This window comes from Leopardus geoffroyi, chromosome E3 (genome assembly GCF_018350155.1).
Source record: "Leopardus geoffroyi isolate Oge1 chromosome E3, O.geoffroyi_Oge1_pat1.0, whole genome shotgun sequence".
In the NCBI taxonomy this organism is placed as follows: Eukaryota; Metazoa; Chordata; class Mammalia; order Carnivora; family Felidae; genus Leopardus; species Leopardus geoffroyi.
In genome coordinates this window covers 3,318,083-3,345,155 of record NC_059340.1, presented here as the reverse complement: position 1 = coordinate 3,345,155, position 27,073 = coordinate 3,318,083, and the positions used below count along the sequence as shown (strand labels likewise).

General features: G+C 53.6%; 1 protein-coding gene across 1 annotated transcript in view; it reads right to left on the bottom strand.

Annotated features, from left to right (window-relative positions):
• Positions 1 to 27,073, bottom strand: part of SDK1 (sidekick cell adhesion molecule 1) — an 888,340-nt gene that overhangs the window by 85,445 nt on the left and 775,822 nt on the right. Inside the window, exons 27-30 of the mRNA XM_045462082.1 lie at positions 18,875 to 18,990; positions 17,340 to 17,529; positions 14,807 to 14,905; positions 393 to 587 (exon numbers count right to left, since the gene is read on the bottom strand). Coding sequence (XP_045318038.1) covers positions 393 to 587; positions 14,807 to 14,905; positions 17,340 to 17,529; positions 18,875 to 18,990 — 600 coding nt within the window. The remainder of the gene's footprint in view (positions 1 to 392; positions 588 to 14,806; positions 14,906 to 17,339; positions 17,530 to 18,874; positions 18,991 to 27,073) is intronic.

Genomic DNA, 27,073 nt, shown 5'->3' with positions numbered 1-27,073 from the left:
TGCTGGGCAGGAAACGTGCTTACCGAGCGCCTGCTCGACTGGGCACGTGGTTTTGAACATCAGAGACCAAGCGCCTGCCTTCAGGGAGCTGCCCTTAAACAGGGGGACTCAGTGCAGCCCTGGGCCAGTGACACAACCTCTCTGAGCCGCGTCTCTCTCGTTAAAGCTGGGACATACGTGCCTCTCTGGTAAATGTCAGGCCGTGTAGGCACCCTATGGTAATGTGTCCGGCTACAGGTGAGGCTCAGCGGGTGCTTGATAAGTGCATGGGTCCTGGAGCCACCCAGGGCCCGACCCAGGAAGCCGTGGACCCAGCAAGTCCCCGGCTCCCACGCGGGGCCGTCTCTCCCCGCTGTGGCACCAGGACAGCAGATTCGGGTCTCAGGTCTTACCTCTCTTCTCAGTGGTGATGACGGTGGCCTCCAGCGGCTCCCCCCAGCCCTGCCTCGTCTTGGCCGACAGCCGAAAGATGTAGGCCGACTCTGGGGCCAGCTCCGTGGCCGTGAACTGCCTCACCGTGGCGCCCACCTCCACCGTGGTGAACGTGTTGGGGCTGCTGCTGGCCAGGCGGTAGGCGATCTGGTATCCTGCGGGTGGGGCAGGAGGGCCGCCCGTCAGTCACGCAGGCTCGCGGGGACCCCGCTTTCCCGCCACCCCACCACCCCGCCACCACCCTGCTTTGTCTCTCCTGCTTCCTTCCTCCTCGGCCAGCATCCGACAGGTAGATGTGGTGACACATGGAGCCTCTGAGCGCTGGGCCCCACGACTCTCTTCCCCCTTCTGCCCTCCGCCACCCGCCCCTCCCCTCGCAGGGCCAAGGGCCGTGCCTCCTAGAAAGGTCTTTCAAAGGCGCCCTTCTCACATCAGTGACTCGTCACCCTCCCTGCCGCCCACCCCTCCTCTGTGCCTCCCGCCCCAGGAAGTGCCAGCACCCCACCCTGGGCTAGGGGCTCCACTGCACAGAACTCTCCTGGCTTCAGCGGCTCTGAACGTCTCCTAAAGTTCCCGGTTATCAAGGGATTGTGGTCGATCTGATGTTATTCATGACCACACCTCCCAACCAGGCTGCGCAGGGACTGCCTCCACACGTCCGAAGAGGCCACCTGTCAGATCCGGCCGGGGACCCGGCGCGCCCCACCTTCTCTCGGGCACCGACGGCTGCGCGTCCGTCTGCACTGGCGAAAACCAGAACTGGCGGGCGGGGCGTGGTGGCATCCACAGGGCAAAGCCCTCCTGGCGGTGGGGGGGGGGGGGGGGGCGGGCAGCCAGCAGAGCCCAACCCTGTGCCCGTCAGCCCTGCCTTCCCTGGCCTCCCGGGGGTGGCACGGCCGCCAGCAACAAGGCCGCGGTACTTGCACAAGACTGCCCGCCTCTCCGCGAGAGACACCCTTCCGCCTTTGTCTTCCTTCTGGCACCTTCTTTGGCTCCACTGGAGACCGAGCTTACCGGCATCTTCCCGGTTCCCGCACTCGGTCTTCTGTGAAACCACACAAGGAGCCACTCTCGGGCGGCCACATGTGAGGGGGGGGACAACTCTGTGTGATCAGCCAGAGAGCGCCCCTAGCATGAGGCCCCTGACCACGGCTGGCCACAATCGTCAGCACACACGTTGGGGGACAGCACCCCTCCTGCCCTCTTCCCCCTGCCATTCACGGGCCTGGTATCTGCAGGGCCTGGAGCTCGGGCCCCTGACTGGCTATCACGGCTGCGGCTCTGCCTCCGATGGCTCCTTCTCCTTGCCGTGACAACCAGCTGTCCCCAGCTGTCCCCAGCTGCCCCGGTGGCCTCCGGGCTCTGGCCAGGGTGTTCTGCTAGACGCCGGTCCTTTCCCATTCAGTGACCGACAACCCAGAGGGGCTGAGCCCCCCTTTCTCTCCCTCACATGGTGTAGGTGGGGAGCCTGGGGTTCGGGTGCTGTGGGAGCCTGGTCCCCGTCCTTTTGAGTCTCCTAGGCACCTAGTATCCTGAGGGTGAGGGCACCGCGGTCACTGCAGCCCCCTCATGGGGCTCTCCTGCTGACCTCCTGGCAGCCTTGCCCCTCTGAGCCCTCGCGACGGCCACAACAGGTAGCCTTCGTACGCTCGCTGGGTCACGCAGTACAGCTCAGACGGGGTAAGTGGTCTGCCTGAGGTCACACAGCAAGTGACCAGAGGGGGTGGGACTGGAGCCCTGAGTCTGTCTGGCTCAGCCCATGCTTTCCACTGAGTCATATACTGTTCCTGTGAATAGAAAACCTCCACCCCAACCTTCCAGCAAAGGGAGAGCGTCCCCTTGCCAAATCCTGGCTACTCGAGACCGCGCATCCCGAGCGCCGGCAACACGTGAGCGTGTCTCCAAGGGAAAACAGCGTGCCGCGGCGTGACGAGCACGTGCTCTGGGAGCACACCTGCCTGGGCTGTGGTCCAGGCCCTGGGAAGTCTGTGCTGTGCGACTGCGAACCAGTACGGTACCCCCTCTGGATCTCAGTCTGTTAGGCGACGTGGGGCGGGGCGGGGGTGGGTGGGTGCTGTCCGGGTTGCCCTTTGGTGCATGCTGCATACTGAGCCGGGCACAGAGTGGGCACCGAGCGCGGCCCCTCCGTTAGCCAACGGCCCCTGCTTCCTGGGCCGGGACCGTGCGTCTAGGGCCTGCGTCTCTGGCTTGCTGCCTTGTGGCTGGAACTCGTCCTCTTGTCTTGGAATTAACATTCATCTAGGAAAACTCCGAGCGTTAAGCTGCCTTTCTTTTTTTTTTTTTTTTTTTTTTTTTTAAACGAAGGCATTAAAATGTTATATTGAAACATTTTGTCATTACTCTTCGGGTTGTATCATACTCAACACGGCTCACAAATAACACAGGAGTGCAAGGAAGCACTTTCGAGACAGTCACCTCCCACCCAGGCCCCAGCCGGCAGGTCCCCTCTGCCTTGCTAGCGAGAGCCCATCCGGGCTCGCACCCGGCCTTCCTTGGTGGCACCTCTGTGGTTGGCATGTGCTCTGTCAGAGGTCTGGTCCCTCCAAGGTTTTCTCGTCTGTGGTTCTTGTAATACGCATGCCTGACGGTCACGATTTCCACAAGGTCAGTCCCTGGTTCTTCCTAGACTCACGGATCCCGTGGACGGTGGTGAGGTCAGCACACCTTCCCCTCTGGCCTGTGGGCCACGCGGCGTCTTTTAGTTACGGTACCGCTTTTGTTTCTCTTCTGGTCTGGACCCTCACCCACTGCTATGAAAGTTATGTAAATCAAGGCTCTTACCGCACCTCTAACCTCGGTATGTCCCCCTCTGGCTTTTATGAGTCGCGTTCTCATTTTTACCTTGTCGGGATTTGCAGCGGAACTACGGGTGAACAGCAAATTTAAAGCGGCACGCAGGGTAGATCAAAGCTCGGGAGGAAACCAGGCGCCGTTCCAAGGCAGTGTGTACAGAGGCTGATGTGAACCTCGCATGAGACCGGGGTCAGCCAGGGGCCTTGGTGACGACCCCTTCTTTCCACCTGACCACTGGAGGAGAGTGTGCGCCCAGCAGAAAAAGCACCTGACCGATGCCATTAACGTACGCGTATTCCTAAACTAGAGAGAGAAACTAAGGGAAGAAGGGTATCTTCCAAAGACAAACTGAGCTCGACAGTGAAGCACAGAGGCCACTCTGGCAGCCACAGACGTTACGCATAAGAACACGATCAAACGTGATGTTTTCAAAACCTCCAATATCCCTGCTGGTGATGCAGAGCCACCAGGCCTCCTCGAAGAAACGGAAAGTAAGTCTGCATTAAAAGCAGGCTTGGGCCCTGTCCAGGGACACACTGGATTTCTGTGTAGGATGAGCTGGACAGCTTTTGTCTTGACGGCGTGAGAACACAGGCCTGCACCCGAGAGAGTAAGGAGTGGACATGACCCCCTCGCGCACGCTCTCCCAGCGTCCGTATCCAGAGCGGGCAGACCACTGGCCACAGACGCACACGTCTTGGGAGACTCCCCAGGCGGCCCGGAGCCCAAGGCTGCCCTCAGCCGCAGCAGCGGCCTTCACTCTGCACGTGACATCTTGGATGTCCGGAGGTCCCGAGCCAGGCTTCCACCCCAACACGACTCCCGGCTCCTCATTTCCAGCCGCTGGAGCAGAGCAGCCCAGGTCACCCCCAAGATGCCGTTTCCGCATACTGATTACTTTGGGTTAAAGTTACCCAGAAATAGCCAGCGCGAGAAGGACACTGTGCCCCTCCTCTCTCCCCCTGAGAGCAGGAAAGAAGTCTCCTACGGGGAAGGTGCCCTCCCCACAGCAGGAGGAAGAGAGGCCCCCTTAACCCGGACGCGGGCAGTCTTGGGCCTAGATGGCCGCATGAATAAATCTTGTTACTTCTTCACTGATTTACTAGCCCAAGCCCAAACCCTGTGGTCTTGTCAATTCTTCACAAATGTATGGTTTCTTTGTCTCAAAGGCATTCAAAACTGCCGCTCTGGTCACATTTGAGCCTGTGATCTTTGGGGCTCATACACATATAAAATTAAATTTTCTTCCTGTTTCATCTGTCTTTTTAAAGAATTTTTTAATGTTTTATTTGATAATTTTGAGACAGACAGAGACAGAGCACAAGCAGGGGTGGGGCAGAGAGAGAGAGAGAGAGAGAGAGGGAGACATAGAATCCGAGGCAGGCTCCAGGCTCTAAGCTGTCTGCACAGAGCCCGACGTGGGGCTTGAACTCACAGACTGTGAGATCATGACCCGAATAGAAGTCAGATGCTCAACTGACGGAGCCTCCCAGGGGCCCCTCCTGTTCATCTTTCTTATGTCAATTTAATTCTTGGACCAGCTGTAGAGCCCAGAAGGGAAGAAGGGAGAAGTCTTCTCCCCTACACTATGAATAAAGAAAACAATTAGCCCCCACTTACTAGGGCCAGTGTATTTCAGGCACAGGACACGTGTCACATCACAGCGGTCAGTGTTACCCCCGGGGGCAGGGAGGGGGCACAGGAGCAGAGGACGGAGCTGGGCCTTCAGCGTTACAGCCACATTCTGCCCGGGAGGCCCTGCTGTTTCTCCTAGCTCCCTGCTCTAAAATGGTATAATTCTGGTGACTGGAAGGCAACAGAGACGAATGGAAAACAATCTGGTCACTCTACAGGTCACGTGCAAGGTGACTGTGACAATCTGGTCACCTGCAAGGTGACCGGGAGGGAGCGGGGGAAACCGCAAGGCGTTCTGGACAGCAAGAGGCTGACCCCCGTGCCCGGGCAGTGGGGAGGTGATGCCAGCAGAGCGGAGAGGCAGAGACTTCCAGGGCCACGGCTCCTCCAGAGAGGAAGAGTTGTTTTAGAAAGCAGCCAGAAAAACCGGGGTTGTGTGCAAAAGCCCCGAGGTGCCTGCGTCGGGAGCGAGGTCAGGGCGGTGCCTCAAGTCCCTGGCAGCAGGGCCCGGGGTCAGAGCAGCTGCGAGGTCCGGGGGGAGCATGACAACCCACTGGGAGCCGCCCTGGCCCAGCCGCAGGCGGAGCCCTGAGGATGGGTAGAGCGTGCGACAGGATGGTCGGCAGGTGACACGAGGACCAGGACTCTCCGGATGTCACGTTCCACGGGCGGCAGTGGGCACCGCTGGCCACACCGGTCAGGGGATGGGCACAGAGCTGGCTAAGCAGGGCAGATGCCAGAGGGACGCCCGGGGGCTCTGCGCACACAAGACACTGTCTATTCCCGGGGTGCCGCGGCCTGAGTCCTGAGGGGCCCGGTCGGCTCCAGCCTGGCCTGGAGCGAAGAGCTTTTTCGGGAGGTGAGCCCAGGAAACACGGGGAGCGGATGGCAAGCACGAGGAGGCAGTCGCCTTGCGGGTCCCCAAGGCTCTGCCTAATGGGAGGCGTGGAGAGGGCTGCTGCGTGGTCCCCCCGACTCCCAGCAGTCACGGGCTGAGGGCTGCTGGCGGGCAAGTCCCCCCCAGAGGCCCGGCCCCAGGGCAGAGGGTGCAGCCCGCAGGGCCCCCGGCAGCTAAGGCCTGGCTTGCTGGCTGGCCGTGGGTGGGAGAGCCTGGGCTCTGAGGGCCGACTACGCCCAAGGCATCTGTGACAAGGCGACCCTGCCGCCCAGAGGTCACTGATCTCAGGGACCGCTTCTGGCCATCATCCTTCTATGCATAGGGACTTGAAACAGAACTGATTTTTCTCCAAATGCAGGCTTTTTATTTGTGTCTCCTCGCCACATCCCGAAAGCCTCATTTCTTTTTTTCCCTTCAGAAACTCAAGCTTTAGTGGCTGCGTAATATTCCCCCGTGTGGGCCGGCCGCTGGAGGTGCTACCAGGACTGACTGGGACGGGGGGTGTCCGTGGCGGGACCGCCCTGGGCTCCTCTGCCGCTGAAGCACGGAGGCGACGATGCCCCCCTTCCCACCGCCATGGGAACCGCAAGGCACAGCGTTGCCACCCGTGTGCAACTGCAGGGCGTGTGGGCTGGTCTGTCAGTCTGGGACCCAGCTCCTACGAGAGCCACTGGGGAAAACCCCCAGCCCGCGGGTTACACCCGTCCTTTCCCGTTATTCGCCCTGAAACTGGGCTCGTGCCCTCTCGTCCCCGTTCTGTGGCCTGGTGAACTGAAGACTGACACCTGTGTCTTAGGCTGAAGTGTCCTGAAAACGTCCTAGACTCAAGGGACACTAGAAGAGAGCCTTCTGTGCAGAAACGGCGAGAGGAAGCGGCTGAGCATCCGTTCTTGCGTTTGCAGAGAACAACGAGCTAGAGTGCTGCGGGATGAGAGCTTTCGGTGGGAAAGGCTCGTTCTGTAATTACAGCTGCAGCGAGGTCAGAAACATGAGTGTGTTGACTGTCACCGTGCAAGGGCAGAAGGCTGCGGTGGGTGTGAGGAAAAGAACAGAGGAGCCGGATCAGTAGCAGGAGTGAAACGCGGCCCGAGCAAAGTCTGATTTTTAAAGTGCTGGGTGAACAAGAATACAGGCATCCAGAGGGGCAAGGCCAAGTACGAGCCACACTGATCCAAGGCTAAGATGAAAACCACAGCGTGAGAGACGCCTGGGCGGTCTCTGATTATGCCCAGAAGGCGGAGAAAACAACGTGCATCTAGAAAATCACAATCAGAAGAGGGCGTGTGCCTCATGCTCCAGACAAGTTCTAGAAGCATCAGCTGTGCGAGACGCAAGAGGAGGTTCTAAGATGCTGCTGTCGCTGGGAGCCTCCTGGGGGATCTCAGCCGCCTCGCTCGGACGGGGGACTGCAGGCTGACACCCGGAGCCCCCTGCGGGACTTATGTGTCACGTGGCTGGTGGTCACAGGCTTCCAGGGCAAGCGAAAGGGACCAGTCTGAGAGTCGCCTGGGCCCCGGGAGGCACCCTGCCCAGAGGCCGCGTGGCTTGTTGGTTTTACGGCTTATCCGTGAGGGCTGGGGGCAGACAAAAGCAGCCGTGGATCAAAACTATGTTTTTGCAAACATGGATTATGCTCACTGGCGCTCCTCTCAGCAGAGACCTCGCACACCCTTCTGTACTAAGCTGAAGGTAAATGTTAGGCCCTCAGTCGGCAGGTGGAGGTGGGGGAGGGCGCCGGGGTGCCTGGTGGAGGGGGGCAGACCCCGTGGGTTTAAAGAGCACACGCGTCACGTTGGCTTCATGGCATTTAAGGGAGTGCGGAGCAAGCGAGGGAGGGTGGCCGTGCCCAGGGTGGCTCTTGCCGCATCCCCCGAAGGCAGGCTCTAAATGCTAAAAGCTCTCCATGGTAAAATATTTACGCAAATAAGCAAGCGTTTTTCCCTGTAGGCGCCCGGTGGTGTTTCGTGCCGTTAATCTTTTTTGGAAATGCAAGAACACGTTTTGCTACAGATTACAAGAGCGCGGGCTGCCGAGGAGGCTCTGTAGACGGAGGGCCGCGCCACCCGAGCGTGAGCACTGATTCAAGGTCTCTGGGAGCCAGGCCTGCAGAAAGCCGTTTCCCTTTCTCTCCTTTCAACACCAAGCCGGACCTTTAGGAACTGTTTTCTCATCTTCCCCACAGCACCTGCAAGTTGGTGCGCTAGCTGTAATGATATCCAGGTGACAGGTTGCCCAGACAACATTTGTTACCGTCCAGCTGAAGGCCATTCCGAAGGAAGAGGCTCGAATGTGGTGTTTTTCTGCACGAAAGGGGGACGAGGCACCGCCTGGCCGTTCGTCCGTTTTGCCGCGGTTGGGATGCTCAAAGCATTTAGACACGAGCCTCTCCTTACCTGGACTTTTGTGACCGTTAGTGACCCCCAGGGCCTCGGGGGGTCACAATGCCGACTTCTGAATGTACTTTAGGAACACCGTATAGCCTGACTCCAACCTGCCTTTCCTGATTCTTCTCCCTGTCTTGTCAGCACGAGACCTCTGTTCCCCCCCCCCCCCCCCCCCCACCAGGGCAGAGGAGAGCAATGATGCGTCTCCCGCTGGCGAGCACCAGGTAGATGCTGGTGCTGGGGGATGGCTTGGGTGACTGGAAGACACCCTCCGGTCCAGGAGACATGATGAAATACCGAACAGCCACGCGTTCGAGCTGACATTCGTCGGGTGTTTACTACATGGCAGGCGCTGTCCTAAGTTCTTCACGCACAACCCACTCAACGCTACGAGGGTGAGTGCTATTCCCATTTGAGGGATGGGGGCACTGAGGCACAGACAGGCTCGGGAACGTGTGCAAGCTTACCCACGCTGCCACTCGGCCTGTCCGGAGCACAGTGCTTACAACACAGGGGAGAGTAAAGCAAGCAGCCCGTGATCCCCGAGTTTATGGCGCAGACCACAGCCGGCTGGGGACGCAGGGGAGGGTGAGTCATACCCGCCCGGGGCTGTCTGAGAAGCTTCCTGAAAACAGTTGGCTGAGTCAGATCCCGAGAGACCATGTTGGTTCGCGTTGCTGTTCGGCCTTTCCTCTCACTGGGTCTTGCCCTCTGCGGCCTAAAGAGGCCGAGCCCCGTCAACCCTCCCACGTGTCCCAGTCCTGCCACCACGTCCTCGGTGGACACGGGGCCCAGGGAGCGCTTCCTGAGCACATTTCACATGACACGCCTGCAAGTCCTGGTTGGGAGGAGTCCTGCCACTCGGAGTGAGGGACAGCAGCCCTGGGGAGGGCCAGGTGAACGCCGACCCCAGCCTGCGGGGCCACGTGACAGCACCGGCTTCGCCCACCACGGAAACGGCAGACGACTGGAAGACGCACACGTTTGCGGTCTGTGAACGTCTCTGTGCCCAAAGTTAAAAGAGCAAGTATGTGGCAGATAATATTGTCAACCATCGTGCTGGCTGGTATTTACTGGGTTAAGTTGTCTGACCCTGTGTCGTGGCACAAACACAGCAGGGCCAGGCCTCCGAGCCAGACCAGACTTCAGGGTCTGGGCTCTCGCTCAGCCATTTGGTACTTAGATGCGGCCAAAGTGTCAGGCACGGAAAAGCCAGTGAGGAGAGGGTTAATCCCCAAGAGAAAAATGGTCAAAGGGGGTGTTAGGGGCTGAATGGCAATCCCCCCAAATTCTTAGGTTACAGTTCTAACCCTGAGCACCTCCAACGTGACTGTATTTGAGGACAGGGTCTTTATTTTATTTTTGAGGACAAGGTCTTTGAAGAGAGGATTAAGGTAAAATGAGGTCACTAGGGTGGGCCCTGATCTGGAGTGACAGGTGCCTCTACAAGAAGGGGTCAGGGGGATGACGAGGTGAGGACATCAGGAGGAGACGCCGTCTGCACGCCCAGGAGAGAGGCCCCAGGACCCGCTGGCCCTGCCCAATGCCTGGGTCTCTCACTTCCAGCCCCCAGAGTTGACAGAAAATAGATTTCTGTTGTTCTGTGGCTCTCGATGGGAGCCCCGGCAAACTAGTACAGAACATAAGCTGGGAATTCCCAAAAGGAATAAAAAAAAAAAAAAAAAACCCTGACGGCTAATAAACTGTGAAAATGACCCCCATATAAATTTTACATTTTAGCTATTAAACTGGCCAATATATAGAAACATTAATGTAGATGTTGGTGAGGGTGGAGTGACACGGGAGCCTGTGTGAGGGGCACTGATGAACGGTGCTTCTGGACGGACAGTGTGAAGTACAGGTGAAGAACCTTAGAGATGTTCTAGCACCTTCTCCGGGTCATTCTGCTTCTGGCCTGTACCCTCGGAGATCATCGGAAACGCTGTGGACATTGACCTCTAAAGACGTCACTTATACCTGTTGTTTACGATTGCTCAATTTGGGAGAAGGCCCGTGTTTTTAAAAGTTTCAATTGCAACGTATCTGCACGTAAACATTACGTCATCTGAATGAGCGTGTTCTCGCTGCGGACCCCCCAACGGTACTGGAGTATATAGTGTCTGCTTCCGGCAGTGTGGTCAACCTGATGTCCCGAAAAACCTTCCTGCGAGGACAAATTGATAAACATGACGTCAAGAAAAGAAAACCTTCTAAGTGCGTGGCTGAACCAGCAAGCGAGAAGGAGAAATTACAGAGATGGAAAAGGAAAAGCCCAGGCCCACAAGGATGGGCACGCACATCTGGCGTTGAGGAAGCCATTGGGGAAACCCAACATAAAACCACAACAAGCCACCACTTGAAGTCTTCCAGAATGGCAAAACATTTAGACTCTGAGGCTGTCGAGCGTTGGCACGGATGTGTATGGCGGTGGGGGTGCTGGTGGGGGTACAAACTGGTGTCACTACCTAGGAGAATGGTCTGGCGTCATGGGCGTCACCGTGCAGAGCTTGGAAGGTGCAAACTCTGTGGCCCAGCGAGGCTGTTCCCGGGGGGTGCCCCGGGGAACACTCCCGCGCATGCGCCAGGAGGGGAGCACCAGGCACCCGTGTGTTGCAGACATGCCGGGGGCACTGCGACCGTCCCGGCCGGGGGATGGCTGGGCAAGCTGCTGTGCGCGCACGTGGACAGCCAGTGTATTTGTGAGGTGGGAAGAAGAGAGCAAGGTTGCAGAAAAACCTGTCATCGGAGTTTGTATGAAATCTAAAGACACGCAGAACTAGTATCAGATTTTTAGGCCTAACTTCAGCTCTGGGGAAATCACGTGGGAAACCACTGGGGAGATAAACACAAAATCCCAGAGGGGGCCTGGCGGGCTCGCCATCTCACACTGGGCAGCAGGGATGCGTGTTAGTTTACTGCCGTCACGACGTAAACGCGCTAGAACAAAGAGGTTCCTGTGTAAGCGTGAACTATTTCATAATAAAAATATCAGAACAGGGGCGCCTGGGTGGCGCAGTCGGTTAAGCGTCCGACTTCAGCCAGGTCACGATCTCGCGGTCCGTGAGTTCGAGCCCCGCGTCGGGCTCTGGGCTGATGGCTCGGAGCCTGGAGCCTGTTTCCGATTCTGTGTCTCCCTCTCTCTCTGCCCCTCCCCCGTTCATGCTCTGTCTCTCTCTGTCCCAAAAAATAAATAAACGTTGAAAAAAAAAATAAAAAAAAAATAAAAAATAAATAAAAAATAAAAAATAAAAAATAAAAAATAAAAATATCAGAACAGCGACCGGAGGAAACAAAGATACTCACATTGTTTCGGGGTGGTGGAATTGTGGGTGATTCTCATTTTCTTCGTGTTCCTTTTTAAAATTTTCTGTTTTTTTTTTTAAAGTTTATAGGGAATGTGCCATTTTTGTTTTCGAGTTGCCCTTTTTTGTCATGAATATTTCAAGCATACAGAAAATACTGGAAATGCTATCGAGCAGACACTCATATATCCATCAAACCAACTGAAGACATATTGAGATTCTTGCCAAATTGGACTGTTTGTTTTCATATTAGACGGGAGATGAGGCAGAAAGAGTTGAAGCCGTCCGGCGGCCCTACTGGATGTTCTTCCTCAGCGTAACCCCCGTCGCAGCTCAGGGTACGTTCCTGCCACGTGTTCACACCTTCCTGTACGCGTGTACCCGTAAATGACGGAAAATAACGTTTACAGAGTTTCTGAAGGTGCAGGAATGTTCTCAGGCTGCACATATCCTCCCGCGACTTCTTTTTTCCCTGAACAAATGTTTCTGAGACTCACTTGTATTGACTTGGGTAATTTCGTTCATCATTTTAACTGCTACCGTGTTTTCTGCTGGGTGAATATCCCAAAATATACCTTTTTATGGTCTTACTGATGGACACTCGGGTGTCTGGTTCTTGGTTTCCCCTATTATTCAAAGCGATATTCAAAGCCAGGAGTGTCCCCGACCGTTTCTCCTTGGGTCCCGGTGTGAGACGTCCTCCGGGGTTTAAGAGCTGACGGGCTCCCGGGAGGTAGAGGGCAGATGTGTTCGCCTCGCCAAGACGTTCCCAGATTCTCCTCCAGAGAGGCTGTGCTGGTTCACATTCCAAACAATTGCACGTGAGTGTGTCTGCTTCCCCACATCTCTGCCTCGCCTGGGTGGTACCACACTTTCTACGGCTCTCCATCTGAATAATGTAAGATTCTATTCCGTCATGGTCTGAATTCCCCTTTTCCAAGTGCTCTTTCAATCAGAGGAACAGATGTTAGAGCGACCCTTAAAAGTAAGTGACAAGATTTTACTTTTGGACGGCGAGACTCCTGTGATTGTGGTCGGTGCAGGAAGGCAGGGACGGGCGTGGAGAGAACGTGCAGGTACACGTGACATCGAATGTGACGGTAAAGGCAGAGAAGGGGCAGGGGTCTTCCCTGGCAGAGGACCAGTAAGCACAGGGGGCTGGTGCTGGCGGAGGCCAGAACCTCCCCAAAGAGGAGCCCGGATGAGCAGTTCAAAGCCACGGCCACAAAATCAGAGCGCGGGTCTGTCTGCACTAAGAGAGAAACACACATGAAACGCTGACTGGCCTCCCCTCCATCTCCCGTGGGGTCCTCCTGTCAGAATGATTCTTCTCGGTCCACGATGGCTACAGCGAGTGCGGGGGTGGGCGCAGAATCAGCACCAGCCTTGGGACTGGAGCACGGGCGGAGGGCAGAGCCGAGGGGGGCTGCCAGGCCCAGGGCCGTGGGGCCTCCCTCCCCCAGCAGGCAGGGGAGGCTCTGCTTCCTGGAGACTCCGGGTACTGTGACAGGTCGGAATTCACACTTTGTGCTCCAGACATGTTTCCTGTCTCACAGCAGGCTGGGGACGTCCCCTGGGTAATCGGATACGCTCCATCCGGAAGAGGCAGCAGTCTGGGCCCTGTGTGGAGGGCTCCAGAAAGCCTCTGCCGTAGCCTACGCCCTGCACACCACCCTCCGCCCCAGGTCTGGAGCTCCAGGCACAGGGCCCAACAGGTGTCTGAGATCCTGTCTCGTCCGGACAGCCTCTGAAACACATACTTCAACAGGGGCTTCTTCGTCTGCTCATTGTGATTTGAGTAGCAAGAACCTATAGTTCCCAAGGTCACCCAATTCAGAAATACCGTGCTCATAGCAAAACGCCCCATCTAGTGACTCCAGGCACCGCACAAGGAAGAGTCAGACCGAGGAGGGCCACAGCCTTTGTGCAGGCGACTGAGGTACGCCCCAGGCCCCGTCTCCATGAAACAAGAACTCAATAAATATCTGCCTCTCCCTTTAGTTATTACCTAAAAGACAAATCTGATTATGTCACTTTGCTGCTCCCAAGTCCTTGGGTGACTCCCTACTGGCCTCAGCACACATGAAAAAAAAAAAAAAAAGGTTTTTAATGAAGTGAACCCTTCTTTGAACCAAATCTTAGAATCCTACTGTCAGAAGCAGGTAGACGTGGTGAATTTTGCTACCTGTCTGTAAGCTCAGGTTTCTGATCTGACCACCCAGCACACAAACTGACACATTTGGGGGTCTGCCCCACGTTGGGATTAGGGACGCACCCGATCAGAGGGCTGGCCCGGGTCTGGAGAACATACTGTGCCTTTTGATGCCTGATTTCACGCATCAAGGCCTAGGAGCACCCCCTGCCTGGTGCAGCCGGCCATCCCCAGCAGTCCCCGGCCTGGCCCACATCTCCAGGCCTGGGTCTGTCTACGCAACCAGAGGCACAACACATTCCGTCTGGCTGAGTGGATGACCCTCTTCCCTTCCTCCAGGGCTCCGGAAGCCACTTCTTTGCAAGATCCAGTTCCAAAGCGGCCTTCTGTCCACCGAGAGCCCCTTGCCCCGGGAAGATGTGCTTTGGGGCATTTCTCGAATCTGTGCCCCATCACCTATCATGTTGCGCTGCATTTGGGCCTCTCCCCGGTGCTGCCCTGGGCACCTCACATCTTGAGGACGGGCGTATCTTATTCACTCCTTACTGCCCACCACGGACACGACGCCAGGCATATAGGAGGCCCTTAATTCGTCATGGCGAGAACGTGAATAAAGGGACTGATGATTTTTTTAAAAATACAACTTGCTGCCTTGGGGGAACAAGGAAAAATTAAGGCTTTTCATCAATGTTATCAGAGTTGCCCTGCTAAAAGTTAAAAGCAAACAAATTTCCGGGGGACGAGGGCACACACAATTCACTCCGGAAACTTCTTCAAAGGATTAGGCGCAAGCCCTGCAGCAGGGGATGTCTCCTGCAACTTGGGAGCAAAGGCCAGGCCTCTGGCTCCCGTGAAAAATGAGCCTGTTGAATCCCAAACACACATGGAAACAGCCTCGTGGCTTCGGAGCTGAAGGAAAGGCCAATGACACACGGTACCGTTGTGAACCGCCAACAAAAGGAAGAGGTTCTGGGTGAACAACGTGGAAATTCCCACCTGCAAGGAAACCTCAGCGCTCAGCTCACAGAGCAGCCGAGGGTCCCACGTTTCTCAGCGCGGAAAACGCGCGGCCACGGTGGGCAGGACTTTTCCCCCCAACCTCTTTGACGTGTAAAAAAACCAGATGAAATCAATCCAACTGCTGTTTCTCTCCGAACTACGACCTGGTACATCGCGGCCGCTCCCTCACCCAGGATGATGCCGTTGGGCTCCTCCGGCGGCTGCCACACGATCCGCACGGACGTGAGTCTCACTTCAGGAAACACGAGCCTCACGGGTGGGCCTGGGGCTGGAGGGAAGAAGGGAGACCGTGAGCCAGGTGTCGCTACGGTGCTACGTGGGTACGTGGCGAGGTTGTGCGCGACTCTGCGGGCCAGCACGGCGGCTCTGATCACGGATGGGACGCTCTGAGCCTACGACTGACTTTTGCAAACTAGCTCGCTCTGCGTGGCCCCCTAATGGTTCTGAGAAAACAGCTCATTTTGAATCCAGCTCATCTGCTTTCCAAGTTCCGGAAGAAGTGCTCACTAAACCGTGCTGGGCGACCCCTGAGCGTAAGACCTGCTCCCAGCAGGTCAAGCTGAGGGTCGAGGTCTTGCCAGTCTGGCCCGAATCCGGTCTGGGGCTCGACACCCGCTAGCAGGGGCTGGATCAACCGGGCGGCCTCAAGTCCCTCCCAACTGAGAAAGTAACATGTTGACAAACACTGATTTTTCTCTTACGCACACCACCCCCTCCTGCACCGTCCTAGAAAACGAAGAGTTGAGGCGCACAGGCGCACGTAATTCTTCGGTGCCTCATGACTGTGGCGCCGTTTAGTAACAGGGTCATAGCCCTCGTAAGATGCATTTACTTAAACGGACAGGCGAGGAAGTGCGTGGCCTGTACCAGAACTTCTGGTTGGAACTTAACTGATTGATTCCCAGGTAAGAGGCCATGGGCACAGAACTATCGATACAACAGGATGATGTGTGTTACAGTCACGCGGGGCTGTGGGGTTCTGCCTGTGGCTATGAAGCTGAGAAGAGCATTTAAGATTTTAAACCTGTGTTCAAAAATTTTTTTTACTGTTTATTTTTGAGAGAGAGAGAGAGAGAGAGAGAGAGACAGTGGGGGAGGGGCAGAGAGAGAGGGGGACACAGAATCCGAACAGGCTCCAGGCTCTGAGCTGTCAGCACAGGGCCCGACGCGGGGCTCGAACTTACTAGCTGAGCCGAAGTCGGACGCTTGACCGAATGCGCTACCCAGGCGTCCCTAAACTTGTGTTTAAATAAACCTGTGTTTGGGAACACCTGGGCAGCTCAGTTGGTTAAGAATCCGACCCTTGATTTGGGCTCAGGTCATGATCTCACAGTTTGGGGGTTCAATCTCTGCATCGGGCTCCGTGCCAACAGCTCAGCCTGAGGCCTGCTTGGGATTCTCTCTCTGTCTCTCTCTGCCCCGCCCCAGCTTGTGCTTCCCCTCTCTCTCTCTCTCTCTCTCTCTCAAGATAAATAAATAAGCTTAAAAAACATTAAAACAAATGAACCTATGTTTGGCAAAATAAACATAAGAAGGAGGCTAAGGGCTCACACGCCAGGGCCAATTCATACATATGCAAATTCTGACGTCAGCCTTGGTGGCACGGACCCCCTGTGCTCTCCCCAAGGCAGGTCACATAGATCACACTGAAATGAGGGGGTAGAAAACATGCTTAAATTCCGACTCTGAGAGAAGGAGAATCATTCCTTGACTTCCAACCTATACTCTCGCAAGCAGCACCTGTAACTGACCGAGTTGTGAGGCCCATTTTCTCATATGCCCCTTTTACTTTTCGTCTCTGTGACTCGGGACGCCCTGGCTTCTCCTGTCACGCCCCAGCCCCCCAAGACTCCGCGTCCAGGATGGGATGAGCATGACAGTGAGCCGAGCTCCTTCCTGTCATCAGCTGAAGCCCGATGCCCGCCCTGTCCCCCTGTAGGACAGGAGGCCTCCGGCTCAGCAGCCTGAGTGTCATGGGGGCTCATTTAATGACTTCAGCAGACACGTGGATGAAAACCTACAGCTGGTCCAATTCTGTGAGAAGCTTCTGATCCCTGAGGTGAGTTTTGGGGAGGCGGGGGAGGAGATTGGTGTTTTCCCCCAGAACACCCTCCCCTGCTGAACATTTGCCACAGTCAGCCTAACAATAAAAATGTAAAAGAGATAACCTTTAAGTGTTTGACATCTGCAAAGTGGAAAACCATATTTACTGATGATTTAGACTTCCATAAAAACAGAGCCGTCAAGAAGCGCGTGCTGTTCCCGCCTGGAGGCAGGCGTGCCGCCCCCACCCCGGAGCCTGGGAAGAGCTCTACCCAGAAACTTCTGGCAGCCTCTTGGCACGCCACGCAGGGTCTCCTGGAGCTGGGGGCGCCGCGAGGGCGGGGGCGCCCAGGTTGGGCTCAGAGTCCTTCACCAGATTTGTGCACACAGCCCCGGGAGAAGTGGCCGCGGGTTTTACGGCCCCAGCCCACCCGGCCTTTACTGCACTGCCTGCTGCCAAGTTACGGCTGAAATTCGCACAGCTTCATAATTAGGCTGTAAAAATTCACTCCGGGCTGAAATTGGCCATATAAACAGTGACTGAAAAACAATTCTGTTTTGTTTTTCTCAACTGAAAAAAAGACAAGGGATCTGAAAATTAAGTTACAAATGACAAGCATCCAAACTGTTTGGACCGTGGGAGCACCCGGCGACCGTACCGTCATCCTTGGTCCGCTCCAGGAGGAGGGGAGAGCTGGGGACTCCGTTCCCGATGCGGGTGAACGCCAGCACCTGGAGCTCGTACAGCACAAACTTCCGGAGACCCGTCAGCAGTGCCGATTGCGTGTGGTTCCCGCGCACGACGTGGCTGCGGGGCTCGGGATCCAGCTCTTTGGCCCGGAACAGGATCTGGAGCATCAGCACACAGGTGCACGGTCATGAGGGTGCGCGGTGTCAGGAAGGGGTCTCAGGGGCACCGGGGCTCCCAACCCCAAGGCAAGGACCAGGCGACCGTGGCCTCCCCTAGGATGGCCGCGTTTTGGCTTGTGGACCCAGTTTCCACGTGCGGTGTTCCGTGGGGGCAAGCGGCCCGAGAGCGCTTTGTGAGATCTGGGGCACACGGCGGGAGCCACAGCAGCCACAGCCACTGAAACGAGGACTCGGTCATGAACACAGAGACGTTCTGCTTCCTCCGGGAGCCTGCACCCCACTCCGTGTCCCAGCTTATTGGGAAACCGGGCTCTTGCCTCAGGAGAGTTGCTGCAGTCTGCCTGAACCCCAGGCCGCAGCTCCCCCGGGGCTAGGTACTGCTGCCCCCACACAGACTCAGCACCCTGGGACGCTGCCCTCCACGGCCCCGCCTGCTCCTGCCCATTTCCTAAGTCCTTCCTCAGAGCTCACCCTTCTGGAACTGGCCCCTCAGTGACCGGAAAGCCACAGAAGATGGGGATCCCCGGGGAGCAGAGTGAATAGAGGACAGCAAGCTCTTTTCTCCAGGACCCAGGTATGTGGTGTGGAGCGTGGCTCACTGGACCCACTCCAGGGGACCGCCACGTCCCGTGGCGGGAGGGAGCAATCAGAGCTCCCTGGAAGGGAGACGCGGGAACAGGTGGGGAAAGACAGAGACTAGGGATTGAAATCACGGGACACCCGCAGGCGACAGGCAGAAGTCTGCAGCTGGCCACGTCTGGGAGAATTCATCCTGCTGCCTGGAGGAGGTGACGGAACAGAACACAAGCGGGTGTGAGACTACACCCAGCAACGGCTCCCAGAGAGGCTGGAAGGCGGTCAGCCCCTTGCCCCAACGCCACTGCCTGGACTTCCCGGGGTACTGGTGTGCAGGCACGCATGCACGTAGCTAAGAACAGGGACCTGACACGCACACCCTAGAAAACACCGGCTTCCGTCCCATACCTAACCTCGGAGGCAGCTACGATGACGACTCCCATTTCACAAGCCTGGAAGCAGAGGTTCAAGGCTAAGTAGGTGGCTACTGTGTCTATGGTAAGGTGGTAAGGTAAGGTATGGTAAGGTATGGTAAGGTCTATAGTAGGCGGCTATTGGTCTATGGTAAGAGGTCACGGCCACACCGAATCCCCAGAAGGTTTAGATAAGTTTAGATAAGACGCCAGACAGGAATATCACAAAACGGGGCCGTGCAGTCGGTCTGGAAGAAAACACACACTCCCTGGTTTAGGGGAGTGGCATGCAGTCCCATTACAACTTACGCGAGGACGGTCACCTGAACACGTACCTTGTAGCCCAGGATGAGCCCGTTCTGGTCCTGTTCTGGTACCGAAGCCCATGTCAGTAAAATCTGGGTCGAGCTCACAGCCTCGGCGGACACATTTTCAGGCGCGGCTGAAGGAACTGCCGGGGATGAGTTAAATAGATTGGTACCGAAAATCTAAAGGCTTCTATAAATAAAGGCCCAACTTTTACCCAAACAATCAAGTTGTCCTTGAAAGAGCAACGAATTCTGAGCCTTTTGGAGTGATCAGATTAAGCCTGCAGAGATATAACAGAAATGTAAATCTCTTTAATATTAGCAACAAATTCCACAGATCCGGGGTATTTAGATGCTCAATTTTACCCGAATCCGCCCAGCAAGACAATATGCTTGGGCTGTTTTCATATTAACTTGTGGGAGCTACAGGCTTTTCTCTCCAGGGGGAAATCCTCACTTCCAGACCCCGGTTCAGTGATACCTCTAAATGTGGTATTTTGTGAGGGCGGCAGGGGTGCTGGAGAGAGCAGGTGACATTACCATGCACATGACAGGGAGGGGAGGGAAGATCGCCCACGTGCTCAGTGCACATCCTGTGCTACGGGGTCTTTGGATCCACACTCACATCTAGGAGCCGCACGAACCCAGTGAGGCAGGGGTGAGCGGCCCCGTGCTGCAGGTGGGCAAACCAGGGCTGGAGAGCACGCCATCCAGCCCGCTTAGGTGAGTGCTTTTTATACAAAGGGATGGGCCTCCGGAGGCAAGCTGTGCAAATCTTACCCGTGCACCTGCAGGATAAAGTTTGACTCTCTCCTGTTTACGGACGTCACCGAACTAATTCTATTTATTTATTAATATTTTAGAGAGAGAGGGAGAGCGTGCTTGCGCGAGCAGGGCAGGGGTGGGGAGGGAGACAGACAGACAGAAAGTGAGAGAGAGAAAGAATCCCAAGCAGTCTCACATACAGCCCAACACGGAGCTCGATCCCATGACTATGGGAACGTGACCCAAGCAGAAATCGAGAGTTGGACGCTTCACTGACCGAACCACCCAGGCCCCCATCACTGGGAGCCCCATCACTGAACTAATTTTGTCCTGTATGTTTCCAGTGGTTCAGAAAGAATGTGTATTGAGACAACCATCAAACTTTAAAAGGCGAGTCTTTATTTTCTAGATAATCTCTCGGCTTTGATAATTTTCTCGTGAACCCATTTAAACTGTATTCGGATGGAAAAGGCAGGTCTAGCATCCCCTAGCAAGGTCATGGCAGCATTCAGGATCACATTGTCACCGGATCCACATCCCACCAGGACCCAATCCGCCGTTTAGTCACAAAGTATCTGAGTATCTTAAAGTTGGTAAAAAATAAACCAGTAACTAATCTTACCCTTTCTCTATTTTGAGGCAGCTTCAACTCCCTTTCCAATCTGCCATCTTGAGTTTGGGGGCAGTCCTAGAAATTCTTTTTCATTAAAAACAATCCCGATTACAATGCTTCTTTTCTCCTTCATTTGCTCCCTCTCCTCCACAGGATTTCTCACTGCTCAGTCTTGATTTTTAGGGCCTCATTTATCCTTATAATATATCATAATAAATCATAAGATGTCATGAAACCAGTCAGATCGTACTTCAAAATCGGAAACGTCATTTACATGTGGTTCAAAATGTTCCGCTCCGTGCTTCCCACACCGGCTCTCAGTATGCCGGTGGCCACACCGTATGTAAGTGCCCACGTGCGGCCACCCTCACGAGGCACGGTCTGAAGTTTATTCTCCCCCTCAGCTCCCTCCGCTCCCTCCCTGCCCATCAGGTGCACTCCACCACTGGGCTTTGCGACCCATACCCGCTCCTACCCACCCTCGAGGGCTGAGCGGTGCCGGGCGGGGTCTGTTCTCGGAAGCGGTGGATTTCTCTGTTGGGAGGGCACGTGTTCAAATTCGGCAGGACCAGGGAAGGCAAGACATCAAAATGCTGCAACAGGAACTGGGGGGCGGGAGGCTGCCTGTCAGAGGTGAGGGGCTGCCTCTGGCAGGAGGTTCTGGAAGTACCATTCAGAGGTGGAGGTGCCAAGCTCCAAAGATCCAGCAACACTGGAAAAGAATGTGCAGGTTGGGAGGGCCAATGTGCGAGCACTGGTACTCTTGCGGGGAGGGATCGGCCTAAGAGGGGCTCTGAGGACCCCACTCTTCCACCACTAAGAGTGTCTGAGGTCTGGGGGTGCCTGGGTGGCTTAGTCAGTTAAGCATCCAACTGTGGCTCAGGTCACGATCTCATGACTCGTGGGTTCGAGCCCCGTGTCAGGCTCTGTGCTGATAGCTCAGAACCCGGAACCTGCTTCGGATTCTCTGCCTCCCTCCCTCCCTCTCTCTCTCTGCCCCTCCCCTGCTCACTCTCTCTCTCCCTCAAAAAAATAAAATAAACGTTAAAAAAATTTTAAAAAGTGTCTGAAATCTGAATCATCACATCTTGAAATGAAGATCAAAAACCCTATTATTCAATTTGTGATGAAGGCACCTTCTGAACCCAAACTCTTTTTTTTTTTTTTTAAATTTTTTTTTTCAACGTTTATTTATTTTTGGGACAGAGAGAGACAGAGCATGAACGGGGGAGGGGCAGAGAGAGAGGGAGACACAGAATCGGAAACAGGCTCCAGGCTCTGAGCCATCAGCCCAGAGCCTGACGTGGGGCTCGAACTCACAGACCGTGAGATCGTGACCTGGCTGAAGTCGGCCGCTTAACCGACTGCGCCACCCAGGCGCCCCATGAACCCAAACTCTTCTAACTGAACAAACATCCCATTAAAAACTAAAAAATAATTTTCTGTAAGCCAGAACCCTCAAAAGAAGAATGTGGTAGCATAAAGCAACGCTTAGGTTGCAAGAACAATTCTTACTCTAGATCAAAAACTTTCTCAACAAGTGAACCACAAACGTGGCAATACTGAAACTGATCCGGTTGGTGCCGGGGGCTGCTTGTGCTTCTCCGTGATACGTACACACATGTGTTGTCGTTTTTTGCCAACCAAGACAAAAAACAAATCTGTTATGCCTTTTTTTTTTTTTGATACAAAATCTGTACCCCGGTATTACCTGAAACATAGAAATCCCTACAAAAATAAACAACATCGCTCAAGAAAGTCTACTCAGAGTTACCGGGTAGGAGGTGACACAGATGGTCTGAAGAGGACAGAGCGAGAGGAAAACATCTGGAGTGAGTTTACACAGATGCTGACAGCCTCAGCATTCTCCTCACTATCGTGAAGGTAGCTTTGCAGCAGCTGAACAGATTTTTACAAAAATATAGTCTCACTTCAGCAATTTTGACGTTGGTTCACTTTGTTTTTTTGAGAGTGTTCTTTGGAAATGTAACAAAACAATATTATTATCCATTTTTATTACAATTCATTCATCTTCACGTATCATTTGTACTTTTCTGAACAGAATCCTTGAAAAGTAATTTAGCTGAGTGTAAAACTTGAGGTTAAGTTACTTTCTCTTAGCGCCTTCAGGATTGTTTTGATTCCATGATTCCACTGCCTTCTGGCCTCCACTGTCCTTGAGAAGTCGGCTTCAAATCGTCTTGCCTTCTGCAGGTAAGATGCCTTCACTCCAAACATTTTTAAGATTTTCCCTTTGGCTTTCAGGCTTTACACTTGCAGCATAATGCATTTTGGTGTGGACATATTTTATTCTGCTCAGGAGGCATATTTCTTCAGTCTGATAAAATACCAATTCTGAACCTTCTCAGCCATTATCTCCACATATTTCGTCACTCTCTTCTCCTCCCTCCTTCCCCTCTGAGTCTTATTAGATATATGTCAGACACTGTCATTTTATTCTTTATGCCTTTTAACCTATCATGTTTTCAACCTCTGTGTCTCTGTGCTGTATTTTATTTACTCGTTAGAGTTACAGTTATAGATTACTCATATCTAGCTTTCACTTTGAGAATTCTCTCTTTAGCAGTGTCTAAACTGCTTTTCGCCTCAATTGTAGTGTTTCATTTTCAGTGGCTATGTCCTTCTTTTTTTCTTAAAAAGTGCTTTAAAAATGGCATTTTATCTTTAAAGTTTCAATGCTTTCTTTTCACAGTTTAAGACTTTAATATTTATTCCACCTTTATGGAGATATAACTGATATACAACATTGCATAAGACTAATGGGTGCAACATGTCAATTTGTGATATTTATTGCAGAGAGATTACCACCATAACATTAGCTAACACCTCTTTCAGTCAAATAACTATTGTTCCTTTTTGGTGGTGAGAACATTTAAGATATATTCTCTTAGCAACTTTGTTTTATGTTTTACAAAAATTTTTTAATGTTGGTTTATTTTTGAAAGAGAGAGAGAGAGAGTGCAAGTGGGGGAGGGACAAGAGAGGGGGACAGAGGATCTGAAACAGGCTCTGCACGGGCAGCAACAAGCACCCAATGCGGAGCTCGAACCCACAAGCTAGGCACGACCTGAGCCAAAGTTGGATGCTCAACCAACTGAGCCACCCAGGCGCACCTCTTAGCAACTTTAAAGTAGTATTATTAACTATAATCACTATGCTGTACATAAGATTGCTTAGAATTTATGCATCTTGCAACTGTAAGCCTTCAATAATTTTAAACATACTTATTACATACTCTCTTTCATACTAGTATGTACTTTAAAGTAATCAGGTCCTGTTTCCTTCCTTCCTTCCTTCCTTCCTCCCTCCTTCCTGCCTTCCCTTCCTCCCTTCCTTCCTTCCTTTCCTCCCTCCATCCCTCCCTCTTCCCTTCCTTCCTCCCTCCTTCCTTCCCTCCCTCCTCCCTTCCCTCCCTCCTTCCCTTCCTTCCTTCCTTGCTTCCTTCCTTCCTTCCCCCCTCCCTTCCTTCCTCCCTCCTTCCCTTCCTTCCTCCCTCCTTCCTTTCCTCCCTCCCTTCCTTCCTTCCTTCCCTTCCTTCCTTCCTTCCTTCCTTCCTTCCCTCCCTCCCTTCCTCCCTCCTTCCTTCCCTTCCTTCCTCCCTCCTTCCTTTCCTCCCTCCTCCCTCCCTCCCTTCCTTTTCTTCCTTCCTTCCCTCCCTCCTTCCCTTCCTTCCTTCCTTCCCTCCCTCCTTCCCTTCCTTCCTTCCTTCCTTCCTCCCTCCTTCCTTTCCTCCCTCCCTTCCTTCCTTCCTTCCCTTCCTTCCTTCCTTCCTTCCTTCCTTCCCTCCCTCCTTCCCTTCCTTCCTCCCTCCTTCCTTTCCTCCCTCCCTTCCTTCCTTCCTTCCTTCCCTTCCTTCCTTCCTTCCTTCCTTCCTTTCCTCCCTCCCTTCCTTCCTTCCTTCCCTTCCTTCCTTCCTTCCTTCCTTCCCTCCCTTCCTCCCTCCTTCCTTCCCTTCCTTCCTCCCTCCTTCCTTTCCTCCCTCCCTCCCTTCCTTTTCTTCCTTCCTTCCCTCCCTCCTTCCCTTCCTTCCTTCCTTCCTCCCTCCTTCCCTTCCTTCCTCCCTCCTTCCTTTCCTCCCTCCTCCCTCCCTCCCTTCCTTTCTTCCTTCCTTCCTTCCTTCCTTCCTTCCTTCCTTCCTTCCTTCCTTCCCTTCCTTCCCTCCCTTCCTTCCTTCCTTCCTTCCTTCCTTCCTTCCTTCCTTCCCTCCCTCCCTTCCTCCCTCCTTCCCTCCCTCCCTCCTTCCTTTCCTCCCTCCTTTCCTTCCCTCCCTCCTTTCCTTCCTTCCTTCCTTCCCTCCCTCCCTTCCTCCCTCCTTCCTTTCCTCCCTCCTCCCTCCCTTCCTTCCTTCTCTCCCTCCTTTCCTTCCTTCCTTCCTTCCTTCCTTCCTTCCTTCTTTCCTTCCTTCCGCCCTCCCTCCCTCCCTCCCTCCCTTACTTAAAAGGATCTCATTATTACACATGACAGAGTATTCCCTTGTGTGTTTGGCAAAAATTGTGAATTCATCTTTTTCATCTTTTAAAAGTTGTTTTTTATCTGGGACAATTTGGCTGTGACAGTATCTCCCATAGACGTTTCCTTCTTTGGTTGCCCAGAAAGTCTGGCCCAGGACCACGTTTCTTTCTTTCTTTTTCTTTTTTCACTTTTTGTCTTAAAAAAAATTTGTTCTGTTTTTGAGGCCAGTGAAATCGCTTATTGGGTTATAACACATAACGTTTCAGGAGGAGTGGATCACTGTCTCCCCCAGGGTAAGAAGCTGGTCAGTGAGGATGTTCCTCAGGGCCTTCCGATGACATACCAAGTGTACCATCTCTGAACCATGCTTATTTTAATAACAGCACTTGCTATCGTCCTTCTTGATTTTAGATTTTATTTTAGCCACCTCAGGGGTGCGAACTAGCAACTCACTGCGGTTTTCATCTTCATTTCCCTGGCAGTGAATAACACTGAACATCCTTTTGCGTGCTTCACTGACCGTTTGTATGTCTTCTTTGGAACAATGGATATTCAGATCCTTTGTACAGTTATTAATTGGGGCATCTTTTCATTTGGAGTTGTAAGAGTTTTTATATGTACATCACGGATATAACTCTCTTATCAAATGTATGATCTGCAAATATCTTCTATGATTGGGGGACTGTTTTCTTTTTTTAACTCTCTTCATGGTAGTCTTTGAAGCACAAAGCTTTTAATGTTAATGAAGTCAAATTTTTCTTTTGTTGCTTGTGATTTTGGTGTCTGGAACCAAGTTTTACATTAATTTCTTTTCCACAAGTCTCTGGGACAGTGTAAAGGCGGAGCCCCAACCTGAGTCGGGCATGGGACCTAGAGTGACTTCGCTTCTTCCCATTCAGCGTCCAGGTAGACAGGTAGATGTGGACAAACTTCCTCGGGCAGAGCTTTTCAGTCTCTTCTTTCAAAGATGGTACAGTGTCCAGGAGCCTTGTCTGTGGGCAAGTGTCTCGATTCCAACCCCCCGCCTTGCAGAGACTCACGGTTGAACCTCCTTTTCCTGGATGGGCACCATGTCCTGAGTCCTGCAGCTCCCAGGATGGATGTCCCCTCCCCGTGCCAGCCCCCTGGGCCAGCCACCGCACCAGCTCACCACCTAATGCTTCCGTCCCTTCGTGTCTCTGACACATGGGGATTTCCCCTGTTTTTCTTATGAGGACAACCAATAAATTCAAAATCCCCCCTAATTATATTTTGTCCACAATTTTCTAGTTAGTCACGGTGACGCGTTTTTTTTTGTTTTTTTTTCCTAATATTTTCTTGGTCTGCCTGTTACTGGAGTTAGAACAGTCCCTTAGAATGTTTCAAGTTCTCTTCTTTGTCACAAAGACTCAGACGCTGAATAGAGCTTTTTAAAAATCCATGTGATCAGACAGCCACCAGCTGAGCATACAGTTTCAATCTTTTATTGCTAACGTGATAAAACCTACAGCCGAAAAGAAAGCCAGGAAGGCATCTGAGGCAGCCCCGGCTGTTCTGGCAAACCCCTCTTTAAATGTCGGTCCTCTTGGAAGAGGAACGATACATTTCCACCCGTTCAGGAGAGAACCTAGCCGTTTCAGACCAGGCGGAAGGAGCTGGTCTGTAACACCATACCCTTTCAATAGGACAGCAGCCCTTTTTTGGGACTCCATAATCTCAAACTGGGCCAGCGAGGGTCCCCAAAACCACAGGTCAGCCCACAAAGCCCAGAAGGTTCAGGGAACACACTGGTCCTTACCAGACCGCAGTCCACATTTTTGCCTGTTGACCCCAGACACTTCTCCCTTCCTCCCTGGCAACCGGCGGCAACCCCGAGCCAGGCGGCTCTGCGCAGAGAAGTGTGTACCGTTTCTGGAAAGATTCTAAGGGTCAGGCATGCCCGCTCTTCATTCTTTCTTCTCCCTCTGGTAGCTGGGCACAGATGACAATTAGTCCTACGGCACGGCAGAGCCTGGGTCCTTGAATCACCTCGAAGAGAGCCACCCCCTGAACAGGAACAGTCCTACTTGGTGGCAACTGAAAAGTGGACTTCTATTGTGCTAAAGCCACTGAACCTTCGAGGGGCTCTTTGTCAGTGCAGGTGAGACTATCTTAACATGCCCACAAACTACTTTGTCAAGAGGGGGTCCTGAGGGCCTTGTGCTATAAAGATCTCCCTTAGGAACTCTGTACACTCTTGCTTCTTATCACTGATGGTGAGAACCGTGCCTCACTTCGCAAATAATACCGTGAATCCAGCCCCCCGTAAAATCCATCACTAATTTCAGATCAGTGGCATTCACTCTAATGACGTTCTACTTAAGTCACGGTCGCAGTTGACCTGATTATTGGGTTAG